At 39.2% G+C, this 22381-nt stretch overlaps 1 protein-coding gene across 1 annotated transcript; it reads left to right on the top strand.

Moving 5' to 3' along the window:
- The first annotated feature begins 110 nt into the window (after window positions 1–110).
- Window positions 111–22352, top strand: LOC106133049 (DNA-directed RNA polymerase I subunit RPA2). Its single transcript, XM_060951036.1, has 20 exons — window positions 111–306; window positions 416–745; window positions 1166–1258; window positions 1634–1780; window positions 2684–2856; window positions 3728–3977; window positions 5939–6094; window positions 6846–7012; window positions 8686–8833; window positions 10053–10113; window positions 10884–11083; window positions 11652–11805; window positions 13256–13346; window positions 13906–14101; window positions 16333–16547; window positions 17062–17200; window positions 17616–17822; window positions 18719–18922; window positions 19544–19708; window positions 21910–22352. Exons 1-20 carry the CDS (start codon window positions 220–222, stop codon window positions 22105–22107), a joined length of 3381 nt encoding a protein of 1126 aa, XP_060807019.1. The 5' UTR covers window positions 111–219; the 3' UTR covers window positions 22108–22352.
- The last annotated feature ends 29 nt before the right edge of the window (window positions 22353–22381 follow it).

Below are 22381 nucleotides of genomic sequence, written 5' to 3' on the forward strand. Positions count from 1 at the left end.
ATTCTATCACCATATTTACCACTGTCATTTATTCTATAGAGCTCTGTGCTTTAAAAAAAGTCAATCAATGTCAAAGGCAAATGTCGGACAGACTATTGCTGTCATTTGTCCTCGCACATGTTCGCACGTGTTTGTTTATTTTTATGATCCAGAAAGATTGAATTTGATATTTCTTTTAATTTTAATTCTGTTCGTCGTAAATGCTTACACAATCCTAAAATGAAAGGAAAAAAGAGTGAACAAAAGCCTTCACTTGCTTACACGGGCAGTAAAGACTATAGTAAGCCGCCTAAAATAGCAAACCCGGTTAGTACTAGTTTAGTAATTTTTTTCTATTATTTACGTTATACTATAGAATTATTTATTGTATTACATATTGGTAAATTTATCTTTATATATATCTTCTCTCTTTCAGCTTTTACAATGCCTCGGAGCACCACATATAGACTCATTCAACTACATGCTTCAAGATGGGTTGAAAATTGCCATCGAAGACTTATTGCCTGCACATTTTGAAGGTCCCAATGGTGAAAAGGTTAAAATAACTATAGACGATGCTGCATTTTCGAAACCCAGTGTTCCAATTGATGTGGTGGGTGTTAAAAACCAGCAGGTTTGGCCCACTGAGTGTAGGCAAAGGGCCGCTACATACAGGGGTGATTTTAAAATAAGAATGACTGTGAGTGTTGATGGGAAATCCGTTTCGGTGGACAAGTCTATGGGAAGCCTGCCTATTATGGTTAAGGTGTGTATTCTGTGTTCTATATAAATTTAAATATTTTTTTAATTTTTTACATTTTGATGGCAATGGATAACTTTAGGTCCCTATCGGTAACTAGCCCAAGAAAGTCGAAAGGCGGATCCCGGGCCCTTAAACACTTGTGGAGGGTGCTTATAAGGTTTTTGCAGACTAAGGGAAAGGTTAATAAACTTAGGATTTTTCTTGTAGATTGTGGGCTAGTAACCTGTCTATTTGAATCTCAATTCCATCATATAGCCATACAGGAAAATGTGGCCTTTCAGTCTTTCCAAAACTTTTGGCTCTGTCTACCCTTCTAGCCTTCAGATAAGATGAGATATTAACTTAAATATTTTTAAAATTGAAACTTTTTCACTGTAGGTTTTGTTTTTTTTTTATTTTATTCATATTTCTATTTATTTTTAGTCCAAGATGTGCCACCTAGCAGACCTGTCGCCGGAAGAGCTGATCCAGCACAATGAACATGCAGACGAGTGGGGGGGATATTTTGTGGTCAAGGTAAATCATAGCTTTTACATAGATACATATGGTCACATCCATGTCTCTTGCGGGGTGGACAGGGCCAACAGTCTTGAAAAGACTGAATGGCCACCTTCAGCTATTTGGCTTAATGATAGAATTGAGATTCAAATAGTGACAGGTTAGCAACCTGTCACTATTCTACTATACCCATTGCCTAAAAGAAGAATCCCAAGTTTATAAGCCTATCCCTTAGTCGCCTTTTACGACTAAATGGGAACGAGATGGAGTGGTCCTATTCTTTTTTTATTGGTGCCGGGAACCACACGGCACTATATAGAGTTAATAAATTTAAAAATAAGGCAGTTGAAGGTTTCTTTTTTAATGTGGTTGAAAATAACTCTCTGTTTGCAGGGTCACGAGCGGCTAGCGAGAATGTTGCTTGTCACCAGGAGGAACTACCCGGTGGCCATCAAGCGGCCATCTTGGAAAATGAGAGGAAACCTGTTCTCGGAATACGGCATACTGGTTCGGTGCGTGAAGAGTGATCAGACTAGCACTGTAAGTTGTTTTTGATCACCATTTCATCTTTTTCCCGTGGCTTTCGTAAGAGGCTACTAAGTGATATACTTAGTTTCTTATCCTGTAGTAGATTTGGAAGGCATATTGATTAGTTCTAGCTGTCATCACTATTACTTCTATCAGATTGCAGTCGTAAAGCCATGCCTGGGAATGTTGTGATGTGAAAGAAGATTTAGCTACAGTTATAGAAAAGGGTATGTTAAAATAGTTTGGTCATGTGGAGAGGATGAATGAAAGCAGGTTGACTAAGCAGATATACAAGGAGAGTGTGGTCGGAGTGGGAAGGCCTACAAATCTATCTTGATCAAATTAAGGACATCCTGGCAAAGGGTCAGGTCAAGAGTACCCGAAACTGCCGAGCTTGCATGAAGAGAGTTATGAATGTGGATGAAGTGAAGGAATCGTGGCAAGTGGAAAGATGTAGTGTCTGCCTACCCCTCCGCGAAAGAGGCGTGATTTTATGAATGTAAGCCATGCCTATACGCGACCTAAAATATGCGATGCCTTTATTGGCCACTTACACACACGACAACTACAAACAAATGACACATCAACTGAATGACATGCTTATTAATGAAACCTTATTGAAAACATAACATGTTTTTTACTGCCCTCAAGATGGTAGTTTTTAGTTTCACCTGTATGTTTGCATGTTTGTCCGCGATTATCTTGCGTTTCGCTGAACCCTGACACTGAACTGAAAGTTTTAATAAAAGTGTTGGCACACTTAGGAGGTTTTAGAAATTACCCGACTTCAAAAAAGGAGGATATCATTTGGATGCAGTTCTCTTTTTATATAAGTTATTTAAATGATTTGTGATTGAAATGTTAGATTTACCTTGTAACCTCTTTTTTTTACAAATATCAATTGTATATTTTCAGAACAACGTCCTACATTTTCTACAAAACGGCACTTGTAAGCTGATGTTCTCTCATCGCAAAGTGATGTACTACGCGCCTCTACTTCTAATATTGAAGTGCTTGGTGGACTGGCCTGACCATTATATTTACAGGCTGCTGTTGAACGGGAAGAAGGATGATCTGTATTATATGAAGTAAGTATAAGTTTATGATTGCAATGAATAGGAACTTGTGCTTTGTTTTTTTTGTAAAATAACATAATTCGGGCAAATTCATTTTACATTTTAGTGCCTCGAATAAGAATTAAAATGAGTGCTTTTTCAAATATTACTGTTTAATGTATAATACGAATAATTCGCAAAATAAAGAAAGAAATGTCTTAATTTATTACGACTTCATAGCGTATAAAAATTTTAAAAACTCCCAACAGAAATTAAAGTAAAAAAAATAAAATTAACTCAATCTAAAGGTAGTTTAGTATGTCTTCTTCCTCTTGGCTTTAGCCCCGGTTGGATCCTTACAACTCTGGAGAGTAACACTGTATCCCTTTGACCACGGATCATGGATTGGGTGAGTCAGGTTTTTACACGAATCGAATCACATTTGACCTTCGCAACCTTTGCAGGGGAACCTAACTCGTAATGAACCGATCATGGTAACACATCCAGTTGCCTGAACGTGCAGGTTTCCTCACGATGTTTTCCCTCACCGCAAGACCATCGGTCAGTATTCAAACTAACGTACGTAACTTCGAAAATAATAAATCACTACATAGTATAAAACAAAGTCGCTATTTTAGTCTGTTTGTCTGTATGCTTAAATCTTTAAAATTACGCAACGGATTTTGATGCGGTTTTTTGTAACAGGTAGAGTGATTCAAGAGGAAGGTATTTATGTATAATAACATTTATAATTTTGCACCCCTGCGAAGCCGGGGCGGGTCGCTAGTAAATAATAATAAATAAAGAAATAATGTTTATTTCGGAAATTATCCATATATATATTGTTAGTAATTAACAAAGTAACTTAAAAAATATACTCTCAACTTTTTTACTACTTCCACAGTTGCATCCAGAACATGCTCCGGGAACTTCATGAGGAAGGTCTCCATACTTCATCGGAGTGTCGTTCGTACCTCGGCAGGATGTTCAGACAACGACTCTTCGAGTTACCACCCTGGGCTACTGATGAGGACGCCGCAGACTTCCTCCTGGATCGCTGTGTGATGATACATTTGAAGAGTCATAAGGATAAATCCTATTCGTTGCTGTTCATGGCGCAGAAGCTGTTTGATTTGGTGCAGAATAAGTGCAAGGTATGTTTGGATTTCATTCCTTATGTAGTTTTGGAGGGTGTGGAGGGAAAGGTCGGAGTGGGAAGACCTAGACGAACGTATCTTGATCAAATTAAGGACGTCCTGGTAAAGGGTCAGGTCAAAAGTACCCGAAACCGTCGAGCTTGCATGAAGAGAGTTATGAATGTGGATGAAGCGAAGGAAATATTCAGAGATCGTGGCAAGTGGAAAGAGGTAGTCTCTGCCTACCACTCCGGGAAAGAGGCGTGATTTTATGTATGTATGTAGTGTCTCGTTTTGTCTGTTAATATTCATTGTCACGTTACATCAAGTGAGATGGAAGACAAATGCCTAATTCAATGTTGATTTGAAAAAAAAAAAAACCTTTGCCAAATGGTTCTGGATTTTATTATGATTCTTCATCCTGGCTTTAGTCCCGGTTGCATCCTCACTACTATGGAGATGAGCCCGGGGTATGCTTTTAATCTTGGATCTTGGTTTGGGTGGAGTCAGGTTTTTACACGAATCGACTCCCGTCTGACCTCCGCAACCTTTGCAAGGGAACCTAACCTGTATTACATCGATCGTGGTTACACATTCAGTTGCTTGAATGTGCAGTTTTCCTCGCGATGTTTTGCCTCCCGTAAGAGTATCGGTTAGTATACAAAGTAATGTACATAACTTCTAAAATAGTCATTGGTACACTGTCGACGCTGGATTCGAACCCGTGCCTTCCTGCGAATCACGCATTTTAACTGGGCAACTTACCGATTCGATTCAAAATTTTTATTCATTATTATAGGATACTTCATATCGCTTAATAATTTTCAAATCTCTTGGTGTCACAAAATTGGTTGACGTCAAATAAATTACTTAAAACTAAGTTTACTGCCGCTTCCAAGGTGTCAGTGCGGAATAAGCGGTAACAAACGGTAACGAGTTACTTATGGATACATACATACACACATATAGTCACGTCTATATCCCTTACGGGGCAGACAGAGCCAACAGTCCCGAAAAGACTGAATGGCCACGTTCAGCTGCTCGGCTTAATGATGGAATTGTGATCCAAATAGTGACAAGTTACTAGCTCATCGCCTAAAAAAAATAATCGCAATTTTGTAAGTATGATAGTGATATTGAAAGGAGAGTGAACGCGGGGAACATGGTGAATGGAGCTTTGCATGCCTTTATGAGCAGTCAGAAACTATCCAAAAAGGCTCGACTGGCTGTGCACAGGGGCGTGTTGGTCCCGACATTAATGTATGGGAGTGAAAGTTGGGTATGGCAAAAGAAGCATGAAAGCAGAATAAATGCAGTGGAAATGAGAGCGTTAAGGAGTATGATGGGTGTGAAATTGAGTGACAGGATAAGGAACAGCGTGATAAGGGAATGTTGTGATGTGAAAGAAGATGTAGTTACAGGAATAGAAAAGGGTATGTTAAGATGGTTCGGTCATGTGGAGAGGATGAATGAAAGCAGGTTGACTAAGCAGATATACAAGGAGAGTGTGGAGGGAAAGGTCGGAGTGGGAAGACCTAGACGAACGTATCTTGATCAAATTAAGGACGTCCTGGTAAAGGGTCAGGTCAAAAGTACCCGAAACCGCCGAGCTTGTATGAAGAGAGTTATGAATGTGGACGAAGCGAAAGAAGTATGCAGAGATCGTGGCAAGTGGAAAGAGGTAGTCTCTGCCTACCCCTCCGGGAAAGAGGCGTGATTTTATGTATGTATGTATGTATGTTGTAAGCCTATCCCTTAGTCGCCTTACGACATCCACGGGAAAGAGACGGAGTGGTTCTATTCCATTTTTTTTATAGGTGCCGGGAAACCAAACGGCACAAATAAGTTAAGTAAGTAAGTAAGTTTATTTGCGTTAAAAATGGTATTACAGGTCAAAGTACATTTATGTTTCTCACTCTTAACCTAAAATAGGCATGCAAATTTCTGAATTATGGATGATGTATTCTATTCCCCGCCAGGTGGAAGGCGCGGACGCGGTGATGATGCAGGAGTTGCTGCTGGGCGGCCACCTGTACCTGCAGGTGCTGAAGGAGCGGCTTCAGGCCACCATCGACGTGGTGAGGCTGCAGCTGGTGAGGAAGGCCAACGCTGCGAAGAAGGTCACGCTGACTCCTGTAAGTTTTTTTTTTTTTTTTTTTTTATATTATATATATTTTGATGGCAGTATTGTAATGAGGGTTAAGGAATTTTTCAAATAAATTTGTAAGTAATAAATTGTCAGTAACATGTTTGATTCTAAGTAGAATATGTTAAAAGAAAAAACTAACACAATTTGTCATACAAAAATAAAATAAAATGTTAAAATAACATTTTATCTAAAATTTTATATATATTATATATTAATAAATTAATAAATACTCAATTTAAATTAATTTTATATATAAATAAATACTCAATTTCCCATGACTTTGAGAATTGTATTTACATACATACATGTAGTTACGTCTGTATCCCTTGCGGACAGAGCCAACAGTCTTGAAAAACCTTAAAGACCACATTCAGCTGTAAGGCTTTTTAATGGAATTGAGATTCAAAGAGGTGACAGGTTGCTAGCGCAAGTAGAGAAACAATTTTGTTTTCATTTATTTTCCAGATAAATTCCAAATAAAATAATAAATTTATACAGAATTTGATTCCGTATAAATTTATTATTTTAGGCTCATATATATTTTATTCTGGTCGATGGGCTAGCAACCTGTCACTATTTGAATATCAATTCTATCATACAGCCGAACGTGGCCTATTAGTTTTTTTAAGACTGTTGGCTCTGTCTACCCTGCAATGGATATAGATGTGACAAAATGAAAAAAAAAATAGCTTCAGCTTTATAATATTAGTATAGATTTTATTCATTAATTTTCCCAGACTCAAATCCCCGACCTACTTCGCATGGCGGGCAAGTTGGACGCCAAAATGGAGACATTCCTGGCGACGGGCAATGCGCCCTCCAACAACGTGGCGCTGCCGCAGCACAAGGGGCTCACCATCGTGGCGGAGAACATCAACCGCATGCGGTACATGTCGCATTTCAAGTGAGTAGGTTATTTATTAGAACCTCCTTTTTGGGCCGTCCGGTTGATAATATATTTTCGCACTTCCAATACTAACTTTATAAATTTAAAAAAAACCATCGTGGCGGAGAAGATTAACTGGATGCGGTACATGTCGCATTTCAAGTGAGTAGGTTATTTATGAGAACCTCCTTTTTGGGAACGACCGGTTGATGATATATTTTCGCTCTAAACAATATGGCAACGTTAAAAAATAAAATGTAGGTAGATGGCGCTCTTGTCGCGTTTTGTCGGTAACTGACACAAGATGGCAGCTTCTCAAGTTTGTAAGTGCTGGTTTGGTTTTATATACTTATATACTGAAATAAATTAACATATCTTTTGCCATGTAATGTTCTTCAGTAATTTATATATTTTCGACTATTGATGGCCAAGAGTACTCGAAGCCGACGAGCTTGCATGAAGACAGTTATGAAAGCGGATGAAGTGAAAGAAGCATGCAAGCATCGTGGCAAGTTGAAAGATGCGGTCTCTGCCTACCCCTCCGGGAAAGAGGCGTGATTTATGTATGTAAGCATGAATGGTCTGTTATACTGTGGTGTGACTGTCATAATTGTTCCGTTCCTGGGAACGTGTCCTCCAATAAAGTGGCGCTAGCGCAGCACAAGGGGCTCACCATCGTGGCGGAGAACATCAGCCGGATGCGATACATGTCGCATTTCAAGTGAGTAGGTTATTTATTAGAACTTCCTTTTTGGGACCGTTAGAATAGAATAGATTAATTTTCAAAATTGGGCACAAGGTATCACTTACTTAAATTAAGGACGTCCTGGTAAAGGGTCAGTTTAAAAGTACCCGAAACCGCCGAGCTTGTATGAAGAGAGTTATGAATGTGGATGAAGCGAAAGAAGTATGCAGGGATCGTGGCAAGTGGAAAGAGGTAGTCTCTGCCTACCCCTCCGGGAAAGAGGCGTGATTTTGTGTATGTGTGTATCACTTACTGACGTCACATCACTTAAATCTAATTATAATTACTACCGCTTCAAAGCTATTATGTGTTATTTATTAGAACCTCTTTTTTGGAACGTCCGGTTGAAGATACATTTTCGCACTTTCAATACTAACTTTATAAATTTTAAAGAAACCATCGTGGCGGAGAAGATTACCCGAATGCGATACATGTCGCATTTCAAGTGAGCCCGTTATTTATTAGAAATAATATCTAATAAATCAAAATCAGTTGTGTAGTTTCATAGATATATACATACAAACAGACGCGGGAAGCGACTTTGCTTTATATTATTTAGTGATGTAGGAAGTAGATATAGTTGCAAAGTTACGTTATTTATTCACTACGGGAGACGGAAGGAGAAAAGAGGAGAGAAATAATCAAATAAATTAAAATACTATTATATTATGGAAAAAAATAAAATGAATAATATTTGACAATAAAATATAAATTCTGTCATTTTTGTAACTAACTAACAAAACCATGGCAACCTTTGCTATGGCGTACAAGAAGGTTGCCTACAGTGATACATACATACATACATAAAATCACGCCTCTTTCCCGGAGGGGTAGGCAGAGACTAAATCTTTCCACTTGCCATGATCTCTGCATACTTCGCTTCATCCACATTCAGTGATAAGTAAATAAAATTAAAGAACCCTTAAAGACTAGTATCTCACCCCAGGGCCATCCACCGCGGGTCATTCTTCATGGAGATGCGAACGACGGAGGCCCGCCAGTTGCTGCCAGACGCATGGGGCTTTGTCTGCCCCGTACACACTCCGGACGGTGCGCCGTGCGGACTGCTCAACCATCTCACTATGCATTGCCAGGTTTGATAGATAAATAAACATACATACATATAATACATACATACATACATATAATACATACATACATATGGTCGCGTCTACATCCCTTGAGGGGTAGACATACATACATATAGTTATGTACATACATAAACATGTAATCACGTCTATATCCCTTGCGGGGTAGACTAGACAGAGCCAACAGTCTTGTAAAGACTTATGGCCACGTTCAGCTGTTTGGTTTTAAGATAGAATATGGATTCAAATAGTGACAGGTTGCTAGCCCATCGCCTAGATCCTAGAAGAATCCCAAGTTTATAAGCCTACCCATTAGTCGCCTTTTACGACATCCATGGGAGAGAGATGGAGTGGTCCTATTCTTTTTTTTATTGGTGCCGGAAACCACGCGGCATAAAGATAAATAAAATATATGTATATATAAATACAAATCGGGACAAATTACACAGATTGAGTTAGCCTCGAAGTAAGTTCGAGACTTGTGTTACGAGATACTAACTCAACGATACTATATTTTATAATAAATACTTATATAGATAAACATCCAAGACCCAGGCCAATCAGAAAAAGTTCTTTTCTCATCATGACCTGTTCGGGATTCGAACCCGGATATATAGATACACACATATATATATATACAAGTTATATACATACATAAACATATAATCACGTCTATATCCCATACGGGGTAGACAGAGCCAACAGTCTTGTAAAGGCTGTAAGGCCACGCTCGGCTGAATGGCTTCATGATGGAATTGAGATTCAAATAGTGACAGGTTGCTGACCCATCGTCTACAAGAAGAATCTCAAACTTACCGGCCTTTCCCTAAGTCACCTTTTACGACATCCATGAGAGAGATAGGCGAGTGATCCTATTCTAAAGTTCCGGAAACAACACGACATATCGCACCCCCGGTGCGACACTGTCACTTATGCAAAAACACAATTTAAAAGAGAAGCATTTAAAACTTTAACATCCCATAACATTGTCATATTTGAAGATTTTTACAAGCTGAATAGCTTATACTGCGGTAACTATGTGTACTACAAAAGTAACGTTATCGCACCAAGTTAAGGGAAGCATTAGGAGAGTTATTACATATGTAACTCATTTTTGCAATTTTTGCATAAGTGACAGTGTCGCACCGGAGGTGCGATATAGTCCCATCGCGGTTATTATACACATGTAGACAGCTAATAATGTTGTTTTATTTATTTTTTTCAGGTTACACAGTGTCCTGATCCGAATCAACTAGCCAATCTACCGCTCGTCCTCAAAAAATATGGTAAAGTAACCTTTTAGTTATTTATAAATCTAAAAAAATAAAAAAAAAACATGTCTACGAACAAGTTTAAAATTATTGTTGTGACAACTGTGTTTATTTAAAAATTTTACACTGTTTTGCTATTATTTTGTATTAGATTAAGGCTCATTGTAAGTGAATTTATGTCTTTGTGAGTCAAATAAAGATCTTTAAACCATACAACCTTCGTTCGCGCTAATTTAGCGCCACCTACAAAAAAATACAGGTTTTTCGCAAATCAGTCACGTCTACATGCCCTACGGGGTGAACGTAGCCAACAGACTTTATAGCGTTAAAAAAAACCGCCACATTCATCTGTGTATATACACGTGACTATGTGTATGTATGTGTTACTAGCTGTGCCCGCGACTTCGTTCGCGTGGAATAGTTATTTTGGGCATCATTGAAGCCCTCAAGGAGGAATAATTTTTTTTGACATATTCCATTATTTCTTCGCGCCAAATAGTTGCAGCGTGATGATAAATAGCCTAAAGCCTTCCTCGAGAAATGGTCTATTAAACACAAAAAGACCACATTCGAACCAGTAGTTCCTGAGATAAGCGCGTTCAAATAAACAAACAAACTCTTCAGTTTTATAATATTAGTAACTATAGATAAAGATTCATCCTTTCTATTTTGTACGAATAAAACATTATCAATCCTCCATATTCCCCCCAAAACATTAATAGTCCTCCATTTTTCTCCCAAGTACGAATAAAACATTATCAATCCTCCCAATTTCCGCCCCCAAGGTATGCAGCCGATCAGTTCTGTCACCCAGAATCCTATCAGCCACGACGTGTACAAATACCCAGTGTTCCTGGACGGCAGACTTCTCGGCTACTTCTCCGAGGACACGGCTGCTGATGCCATGGCCTTCCTCCGAACACTGAAGGTGAAAGGCGAGGAGATACCAATAACAACGGAAATTGTGTTCGTGCCTAAAAAACAGGTTGGTTTTTTGTTTTTTAGGAACCCAAATCCCAAGTTAATAAGCTTATCCCTTAGTCGCCTAATAGTAACTACGGTAATTGTGTTCGTGCCCAGGAAACAGGTTGGTTTTTTTTTTAGGAATTTAATACTTTTAGGGGGACTAAGGGATAGGCTTATTAACTGTGGATTGTTCTTTTAAACCCATTCGTTTCAGCAACCTGTCACTATTTGAATCTCAATTCTATCATGAGCTTAATAGCTGAACATAGCCTGTGAGTTTTTTCAAGACTACGGGCTCTGTCTACCCCGCAAGGGATATAGACGTGATTATATGTATGTATGTTAGTTATCCCATTTATTCCAAATAAAATAATTATAAATTTTATCAAACGACGTCCTGGTAAAGGATCAGGTAAAAAGTACCCGAAACCGCCGAGCTTGCACGAAGAGAGTTATGAATGTGGTTGAAGCGAAGGAAGTATGTAGAGATCGTGGCAAGTGGAAAGATGTAGTCTCTGTCTACTCCGGGAAAGAGGCGTGATTTTATTTATGTAGGTATGTATTTTTGTATGTAATTTTATCATCAGATATCCGCCCAATACCCTGGTATATTCCTGTTCACGACGGAAGCTCGCATGATGAGATCCGTCATCAACCTGGCCACTGGAGCCCTGGAGCTGATCGGCACCATGGAACAGCTGTACCTGGACGTGGCTGTCACCCAGTCGGAAATTATCAAAGGTAATCTAAGTTTACTGTGTTAATAAATAAATCACTACATAGTATAAAACAAAGTCGCTATTTTAGTCTGTTTGTCTGTATGCTTAAATCTTTAAAATTACGCAACGGATTTTGATGTGGTTTTTTGTAACAGGTAGAGTGAATCAAGAGGAAGGTTTTTATGTATAATTTTTTCCGAATTTTTAACCCGTGCGAAGCCGGGGCGGGTCGCTAGTAAATATATACGGGACAAATTACACAGATTGAGTTAGCCTCGAAGTAAGTTCGAGACTTGTGTTACGAGATACTAACTCAACGATACTATATTTTATAATAAACTAGCGGACCCGACAGACTTCGTTCTGTCAAAAAGATGTTAATTTTATAATAATTTGCATGCTATAATTCATGGCTGACCAGGAGAGGAAATATGTTTTGTTTTCACACCTTTTGTAAACCCTAGTCAAAAGCAAATAAATATTCTATTCTATAATAAATAAATAAATATACACGGGACAAATTACACAGGTTGAGTTAGCCTCGAAGTAAGTTCGAGACTTGTGTTACGAGATACTAACTCAACGATACTATATTTTATAATAAATACTTATATTGATAAACATCCAAGACCAATTGGAGAATGTGCGTTTTTCATCATGCCCTGGCCGGGATTCGAACCCGGGACCTCCGGTGTCACAGACAAGCGTATTACCGCTGCGCCACAGAGGCCGTCTGTTAATATAAATATATAATGGTCCCCGGCACCATTAGAAAGAATAGGATCTGTTCCATCTCCATCTCTCTCCCATGGACGTCGTAAAAGGCGACTAAATATAGAAATAAGGCTGAAAATAATAACATATTTGCGCTGGCAAAGAAAAGATGATGTATGCTAAAAAGTGTCATTTATTATTTTCTTTTTTTTTTCTTATTTTAAATTACCATATGTTTGTTCTTTAGAAAGGAGTTCGTAACACTAAAAGATAGGCTAATAAACTTGGGAGTCTTCATTAAGGCGACAGGCTAGCAACCTGTCACTATTTGAATCTCAATTAAAGCAAACAGCTGACCTATCAGTTTTTTTAAGACTGTTGGCTCTGTCTACCCCACAAGGGATATAGACGTGATTATATGTATGTATACATATAAATATATAAAAGTGAGAGCGTCGGTAGTCGAATAGGAAAGGTTACCACATAACCTTATCAACTCAAAATGCTGAAAACTGTTAAAAAAAGTGAATTTATAAGTTACTAGCGACCCGCCCCGGCTTCGCACGGGTGCAAAATTCGGAAAAAATTATACATAAAAACCTTCCTCTTGAATCACTCTACCTGTTACAAAAAACCGCATCAAAATCCGTTGCGTAATTTTAAAGATTTAAGCATACAGACAAACAAACTAAAATAGCGACTTTGTTTTATACTATGTAGTGATACAGGTGATGAAGATTCTTTCTTTTTTTTTACAGGAAAAACAACGCATCTGGAGTTGTCAAAATCTGCATTCATGAGTAACTTGGCTCAGTTGGTGCCCATGCCGGATTGTAACCAGTCACCAAGGTAAAACTTTATTACGGTGCAGTGTAGTTTGTTCCGCCGCTTCTTCTACACAAGCGCGCTCTGGAAGCGGTTGTAGTTATAATTAGATTTGAGTGACGTGACGTCAATAATTGTATCCAATTTTGAAAGTAAATCTATTCTATTAATTAAAAACAATTAAATATACAAGGTAACTTTTTCATAGAAAACGACACATTGATAATTGTATCACTGCACTGAATAAATGTGGATGAAATTTTACTTGAATTGTTAAAGATACATATAGCCTATGCTATGCTTAAAAGAGTTTTTTTGTAAATTGTACACAGCTGTTTTTTAATATGAATTTTTATTTTTTTTTCTTAATGACCTTTCTTCATACACATTCATCAATATTCTCTCATGCAAGCATTGAAGTTTATAATTAATTTTATCAATACATAAAGACGTTGATAATCAAGAGCTTATAAGCTTTCTAAATGGTTCCGAAAAATTGAGAACCCCCTATTTGGCACTCAATTCAAAATATCAGTATTGCAATGATGGCTTATCATCACATTATTCTATTTTCTCCCCACAGAAATATGTACCAATGTCAGATGGGTAAACAAACTATGGGTACACCCATCCACACGTGGGCTACGAACGCTGAAACCAAGCTGTACAGGCTACAGACCCCTGCCACGCCTCTGTTCAGACCCACACACTACGACCATATAGGATTGGACGACTATCCCATGGGAACTAACGCTATTGTCGCTGTTATATCGTACACGGTGAGTTATTTAATTTTTAAAAAACCTGGTATTTTTGTTTCATTGTGTACAAAAGTGCCAGGGTACTGTACAGTCCCCTGTCATTCTCTTATTGGGATGTGAACTAAGTAAAAATATTAAATGATTAATACATGGTGATGTAACGTTTTAAACAGAGAATATTTTAACCCTAGAGACAAGGTAGGGTATTATAAAAGCATTATCGAGCTATACAGGCTACAGACCCCTGCCACGCCTCTGTTCAGACCCACACACTACGATCATATAGGATTGGACGACTATCCCATGGGAACTAACGCTATTGTCGCCGTTATATCGTACACGGTGAGTTATTTAATTTTTAAAAAACCTGGTATTTTTTGTTTCATTGTTTACAAAAGTGCCAGGGTACTGTATAGTGGAAGTACAGTCCCCTGTCATTCTTCGTTTGGGATGTGAAATAAGTAAAAATATTAATTGATTAAAAGGTAGGGTATGATAAAAGCATTACCAAGCTAAACAGGCTACAGACCCCTGCCACGCCTCTGTTCAGACCCACACACTACGACCATATAGGATTGGACGACTATCCCATGGGAACTAACGCTATTGTCGCTGTTATATCGTACACGGTGAGTTATTTAATATATTTAATATGGTACTATAAAATACTAACAAAAATATGGTACTTTTGTGTCATTGTGTACAAAAGTGCCAGGGTACTGTATAGTGGAAGTACAGTCCCCTGTCATTCTCCTATTGGGATGTGAACTAAGTGAAAATATTAAATGATTAATACATGGCGATGTAACGTTTTATACAGTGAATATCTAAACCCCAGAGTCAAAAGAAAGGGTGACATAACAGCAGTATCAAAATATATAGGTTCCAGACCCCTGCCACGCTTTTATTCAGACCCACACACTACAATCATAAATGATTGGAAGACTATCCCTTGAAAACTCTATATCTCATACGTTAAGTAATTCAATTGAAAAAAAATTGTGTTTTTATGTCAATCTCTGTGTACAAAAGTGCCAGGGGACTGTAAACTTAAAATACTTCATGCTTTAATTTAGATATAAATATACATATATTAGATAGATAAAACTCTTTATTGCACCATAAGAGTAAAACATACAAAACAACACAAAGCAGATATAGATGGTACAAAGGCGGACTTATCGCTAAAGCAATCTCTTCCAGTCAACCTTTGGGTGGAAGGAAACCAAACAGGAGAGAGATATATTCAATTTCAAAACATTTAAATTTAATATATATTTCGTTTACGTATGATACGTACTAATGTCACGTCATTATTCCTCATGGGGTAGACAGAGCCGAAATTGTTATTTGACACACACATTGACAAGATAGTTTTGAAAGCATACAAAGCGCTTGGCTTCGTTCTGAGATGTGCATCGTCATTTCAGGACCTCAAAACAATAAAAGTACTGTTTTGTACCTACGTTCGTCCTCACCTGGAGTATGCCTCTCAAGTCTGGAATCCCGGATACAATCAATACATAGATCGCATTGAGAGTATCCAGAGGAAGTTTATTCGGTATCTATGCTTCCGCCAAAAAGTTATCTTTAACTCTGACAGCTATTTAGACATGTGTAAAAGGCATCATCTGATCCCGTTAAAGGTCCGGCGAGACGTCGCTGACTTAGTCTATTTACTTAAGATAGCTTCAGGTACCGTCGACTCATCTGAACTTCTAGCAAAGGTTCAACTTTTTGCTCCCTCGAGGTTATTCAGATCCAGTCCCCTCATATTTGTTCCCGTGGTATCTACCAAATATCGCAAAAATTCGTTTATCTTGCGTGTGGGTAATAACTTTAATAGTATCTCCAGAACAGTCGACATTGACTTTTTTACTACAAGCATAGTGTCTGCAAAGCGGTTGCTTTATGAACATATGCTCCAATAAATGCACTGTTTTTTATACTCTTTATTAATTTGTATGTAAAATGCTCTTATCTAACTACCATACCTTACTTAATAATAACTATCACTTGCAACTGTATTAATTAAGTTATAAATAGCGTGTATAAAATATGTTCGTCCTTTGTAATAACTAATCAAATTCTAACAGTAAGACCTGTAAATTGGCTTTTCGTTTTGTATAACTGTTAACTTGTTATTAATATTGTAAGCTGTTGTCTTTAATAAATAAAATAAAAAAAAAAAAAATAAAGTCCGAGATAGTGAAGTCTGATATATCAATAATTATTTTTTTTTACCCCAGGGCTACGACATGGAAGACGCGATGATAATCAACAAGTCATCATACGAGCGTGGTTTCGCCGCCGGCACAGTTTACAAATCAGAGTTCGTTGAACTCAAGACCAGTTCATCATTTTTCCAAAGGGATCCCAACAAGCCTGAACTAGTTGAGTTTATGGATGAAGATGGGTTACCGGCGGTCGGAGCGAGGATACAACCTGACAGTCCGTTCTATTGGTAAGTGGAATTGATTCATTTTTTTTTTCTGAAGTACATACATACATATTATAATTACGCTTATATCCCTTGCGGGGTAGACAGAGCCAACAGACCATTCCAAGTTTGTAAGCCGATCCCTTAGTCGCCTTTTACGACATTCATGGTAAAGGGATGGAGTAGTCCTATTCTTTTTTCTGTTGGTGCCATTGATGATGATATTGATGATAGTGCCGTGTGGTTGCCGGCACCTACGGAAAAATGAATAGGACTACTCTATCTATTTACCATGGATGTCATAAAAGGCGACTAAGGGATAGGCTTTCAAACTTGGGATTCTTTTTAAGGCGATGGGCTAGCGACCTGTCACTATTTGAATCTCAATTATATCATTAAGCCAAAAAGCTGAACGTGGCCATTCAGTCTTTTCAAAACTGTTGGCTCTGACCTTATGTATGTATATGTATGTTATAAAAGAAACAAATCACTAGCAATGGCGGACTTATCCCATGAGGGGTTTTTCTTCTTGTCACAGCTACTTCGACGGCGACAAGAGTCAGTACGTGGTACACAAATACCGCGGCAAAGAAGAGGTGTTTGTCGACAGCGTGAGGCTCTGCGGCGACTTCTCCACTCGCTCGCCGCCCACTGCCTGCATCATGCTGAGAATACAGGTATGCTGTCTCTGCCTACCCCTCCGGGAAACACGCGTGACTATATAATGAGTCGAGGAAAAAAAACGTGTGGTTCCCGGCACCAATAAAAAAAAGAATAGGACCACTCCATCTCGTTCCCATGGATGTCGTAATAGGCGACTAAAGGATAGGCGTATAAACTTAGGATTCTTTTTTTAGGCGATGGGTTAATAACCTGTCGCTATTTGAATCTCAATTCCATCATAAAGCCAAACAGCTGAACGTGGCCTCTGTCTACCCCGCAAGGGATATAGACGTGATTATATGTATGTATGTATGTGAGGAAAAAACTTTACTACTTTGTAATCCGACAAATTCGATAGTCCGACAATGCCCTGCACAATGTTTGTCGGATTACCGATACAGGTCAAATTTGTTTTTTGTCCACCCCCAGCGCAACCCGTCGGTGGGTGACAAGTTCGCGTCCCGCGCCGGCCAGAAGGGCATCTGCTCCCAGCGGTGGGCGGCCGAGGACCTGCCGTTCACGGAGTCGGGGCTGATCCCCGACGTGATGTTCAACCCTCATGGGTTCCCCTCGCGGATGACCATCGCTATGATGATAGAGTGCATGGCCGGCAAGGCGGGTAGTCTACACGGTCATGTGAGTATTATATTTCCATTTTTATCTATCTTGGTTTACGTATCTTGATCAAATTGAGGACGTCCCGGTAAAGGGTCAGGTCGAGAGTACCGAGTGTCGTAAAAGGCGACTAAGGGATAGGCTTACAAACTTGGGATTCTTTTTTTAGACGATGGGCTAGCAACCTGTCACTATTTGAATCTCAATTCTATCATTAAGCCAAATAGCTGAACGTGGCCTATCAGTCTGTTCAAGGCTGTTGGCTCTGTCTTCCCCGTAAGGGATAAAGACGTGATCATATGTATGTATGTAATATTATTACAGACCTAGACGAACGTATCTTGATCAAATTAAGGACGTCCTGGTAAAGGGTCAGGTCGAAAGTACCCGAAACCGCCGAGCTTGCATGAAGAGAGTTATGAATGAAGCGATGGAAGTATGCAGAGATCGTGGCAAGTGGAAAGAGGTAGTCTCTGCCTACCCCTCCGGGAAAGAGGCGTGATTTTATGTATGTATGTATGTATGTTTATCTTGGTTTTGTAGGCAATCTTCTTGGTATACGCCATGGCAACGGTTGTCGTGGTTTTGTTAGTTAGAAGAATGACAATGCATGACATACATGACATGAGTGCCGTGTGGTTCCCGGCACCGATACAAAAAAGAATAGGATCACTCCCATCTGTTTCCCATGGATGTCGTAAAAGGTGATTAAGGGATAGGCTTACAAACTTGGGATTCTGTTTTTAGGCGATGGGCTAGCAACCTGTCACTATTTGAATCTCAATTCTATTATTAAGCCAAATAGCTGAACGTGGCCATTCAGTATTTTCAAGACTATGGCTCTGTCTACCCCGCAAGGGATATAGACGTGATTATATGTATGTTTGAATGTAAAATAATCTATTCTTTTCATCTAGGTCCACGATGCAACACCGTTCCGTTTCACAGAGAAAGATACAGCTATCAATTACTTCGGTCGGTTGCTCGAAGCGGGCGGGTACAATTACTACGGAACGGAACGTATGTACAGCGGCGTCGACGGCAGGGAAATGACGGCGGACATCTTTTTCGGTGTCATACACTACCAGAGACTAAGGCACATGGTGTCGGATAAGTGGCAGGTGAGATTTTTGTGTACCAATGTAAATGATTTGTAACAATGCTGTACATTTGAATATAGTTTTTTATATTTATTATTCAAAAACGTATAAACTATCAGTACAGTGCCCGCGACTTTCTCCGCGTGGAATAGTTATTTTGGGCATCATTGAAGCCCTCAAGGATGAATAATTTTACCCGTTTTTTTTTCACATTTTCCCATTATTTCCTTCTTCAATAAATGGTCTATTCAACACAAAAATAATTTTTCAATCCGAACCAGTAGTTCCTGAGATAAGCACGTTCAAACAAACAAACTCTTCAGCTTTATAATGTTAGTGTAGATGTACAAAAAATTATATACAGCAGCATTTAATACATGAGCCTATATGTTCGTGGTATTACATTCATAGAAAGAAGAAAGAAAGAAAAATATTTTATTTGATATCACAAACGTAACTATACTAAGTAACAGGATTTTACATTTGTGCATTTTTGTGAATATCAAAAAGGAAGCATCATCATATCCTTCACCCAGTTTTGTCCAAAGGTTCGACTGGCAGAGAATGCCTTGTGGCATTAAGTCCACCTGTTGTACATTTTACGTGCATAAAGTTTTAATAAATATTTTTTTTTTGCACCAGGTCCGTACAACGGGCATGGTGGACGCGATGACCCGTCAGCCCGTCAAAGGCAGAAGACGTGGCGGCGGAGTGCGCCTCGGGGAGATGGAGAGAGACGCCTTGCTCTCACACGGCGCCGCTTTCCTACTGCAGGACAGACTGTTCCATTGCTCTGATAAGAGTCAGGTTAGTTCATAAAGTGTGCCAATAGATGGCGCTGTCAAAAAATTTTAGGTTTTTCGGGGAGATGTAGAGGGACGCCTTGCTCTCACACGGCGCCGCTTTCTGACTGTAGAACAGATTGCTTGGATAAGAGTCAGGTTAGTTCATAAAGTGTGCTAATAGATGGCGCTGACAAAAAATTTAACGTTTTATGGGGAGATGGAGAGAGACGCCTTGCTCTCACACGGCGCCGCTTTCTGACTGTAGAACAGATTGCTTCATTGCTTGGATAAGAGTCAGGTTAGTTCATAAAGTGTGCTAATAGATGGCGCTGTCAAAAAGTTTAAGGTTTTTCGGGGAGATGGAGAGAGACTCCTTGCTTTCACACGGCGCCGCTTTCTGACTGTAGAACAGATTGCTTCATTGCTTGGATAAGAGTCAGGTTAGTTCATAAAGTGTGCTAAAAGATGGCGCTGTCAAAAAATTTAAGGATTTTCGGGGAGATGGAACGAGACGCCTTGCTCTCACACGGCGCCGCTTTCCTGCTGCAGGACAGACTGTTCCATTGCTCGGATAAGAGTCGGGTTAGTTCATAAAGTGTGCTAATAGATGGCGCTGTCAAAACATTTGAGATTTTTTGGGGAGATGGAGAGAGACGCCTTGCTCTCACACGGCGCCGCTTTCCTACTGCAGGACAGATTGTTCCATTGCTCGGATAAGAGTCAGGTTAGTTCATAAAGTGTGCTAATAGATGGCGCTGTCAAAACATTTGAGATTTTCGGGGAGATGGAACGAGACGCCTTGCTCTCACACGGCGCCGCTTTCCTACTGCAGGACAGATTGTTCCATTGCTCGGATAAGAGTCAGGTTAGTTCATAAAGTGTGCTAATAGATGGCGCTGTCAAAAAATTTAAGGTTTTTTCGGGGAGATGGAGAGAGACTCCTTGCTTTCACACGGCGCCGCTTTCTGACTGTAGAACAGATTGCTTCATTGCTTGGATAAGAGTCAGGTTAGTTCATAAAGTGTGCTAATAGATGGCGCTGTCGAAAAGTTTAAGGTTTTTCGGGGAGATGGAGAGAGATGCTTTGCTCTCACACGGCGCCGCTTTCCTACTGCAGGACAGATTGTTCCATTGCTCTGATAAGAGTCAGGTTAGTTCATAAAGTGTGCTAATAGATGGCGCTGTCAAAACATTTGAGAATTTTTGGGGAGATGGAGAGAGACGCCTTGCTCTCACACGGCGCCGCTTTCCTGCTGCAGGACAGATTGTTCCATTGTTCGGATAAGAGTCAGGTTAGTTCATAAAGTGTGCCAATAGATGGCGCTGTCAAAAAATATATATAATTTCCGAGCTCAGGCAAGAGCTAAGTATGGTTCAAAAGAAGGCTACTACATATAGGATATACATACATAATAACATCACGTCTATATCCCTTGCGGGGTAGACAGAGCCAGCAGTGTTGAAAAGACTGAAAGACCACGTTCAGCTGTATGACTTAAGATTTTGACTGGTGGCTAGCCCATCTCGCCTACAAGAAGAGATCCTGAGCTTATAAGTCTTTCCTTCAATCGCCTTTTACGACATCCATGGGAAAGATATGGAGTGGTTCTATTCTAAAGTGCCGGCACAATCTAAACAAATAAAAATAGATTTATTCAATCACGTTTTTTTTCCTTTCTTAAGCATAATGCTTTTTCGCACACATTTCTAATTCTGATTTGGACTATTATCATGCATCATTTTTATATTATAGTATAGATACACTTATCTATTTACACTTGTTAAAATATTATTTTTAAGTATTATTATATTACACGGCACGATCTAGGTTGTTTCAATTGACAAAATTCTCATCTTTCGCCGTGTGGTTCCCGGCACCATTACAAAAAAGAACAGGACCACTCCATCTCTTTCCCATGGATGTCGTAAAAGGCGTCTAAGGAATAGGCTTATAAACTTGGGATTCCTCTTTTAGGCGATGGGCTGGCGACCTGTCACTATTTGAATCTCAATTCTATCATAAAGCCAAACAGCTGGACGTGGCCATTCAGTCTTTTCCAGACTGTTGGCTCTGTCTACCCCGCAAGGGATATAGACGTGACCATATGTATGTATCTATCTATCTATCTATTTACGCTTGTCAAAATATTATTTTTTAAGTATTATTTCATTACACGGCACAATTTAAGTTGCTTAAATTGACAAAATTCTCATCTTTACCAGGCTGTGCTGTGCATAAAATGCGGTTCTCTCCTCGGGCCGATAGTGGGACGCACTGAAGGGGAATGCTGCCGCCTGTGCTCCGGCGAGCTGGCGACCGTCTCCATACCCTACATCTTCAAGTTCTTCGTCACCCAGTTGGCCTCCGTGAACATTCATGTCAAGATCAAATGCAATCAACAGTTGGCTATCACTTGTTAGGATTAATTATTGTGTTTTTTGTTAATAAATTATGATTATAAAATAAAATGAAGAGAGTTATGAATGTGGATGAAGCGAAGGAAATATGCAGAGATCGTGGCAAGTGGTAGTCTCTGCCTGCCCCTCCGAGAAAGAGGCGTGATGTTATGTATGTATGTATGTATAAAATAAAATTAATTGGTTATGTAGCTTTCTGGTTTCATTTTTAATGATTTTTTTTACCCTTTAGACTTTTGCAGCCGGATACAAGTTTTTTTTAAATATGTTTTATTTA

The sequence above is a fragment of the Amyelois transitella genome, chromosome 23, assembly GCF_032362555.1.
Source record: "Amyelois transitella isolate CPQ chromosome 23, ilAmyTran1.1, whole genome shotgun sequence".
NCBI classification, from domain to species: Eukaryota; Metazoa; Arthropoda; class Insecta; order Lepidoptera; family Pyralidae; genus Amyelois; species Amyelois transitella.

Excerpts from the sequence above, each read along its gene's own strand:
- LOC106133049 (XM_060951036.1), top strand. The coding sequence starts at position 220 with ATGAAAGGAAAAAAGAGTGAACAAAAGCCTTCACTTGCTTACACGGGC. Across the intron at positions 11,806-13,255 it reads CCAGTCGGAAATTATCAAAG|GAAAAACAACGCATCTGGAG; the intron begins GTAATCTAAGTT and ends TTTTTTTTACAG. Across the intron at positions 16,548-17,061 it reads CCTGACAGTCCGTTCTATTG|CTACTTCGACGGCGACAAGA; the intron begins GTAAGTGGAATT and ends TTCTTGTCACAG.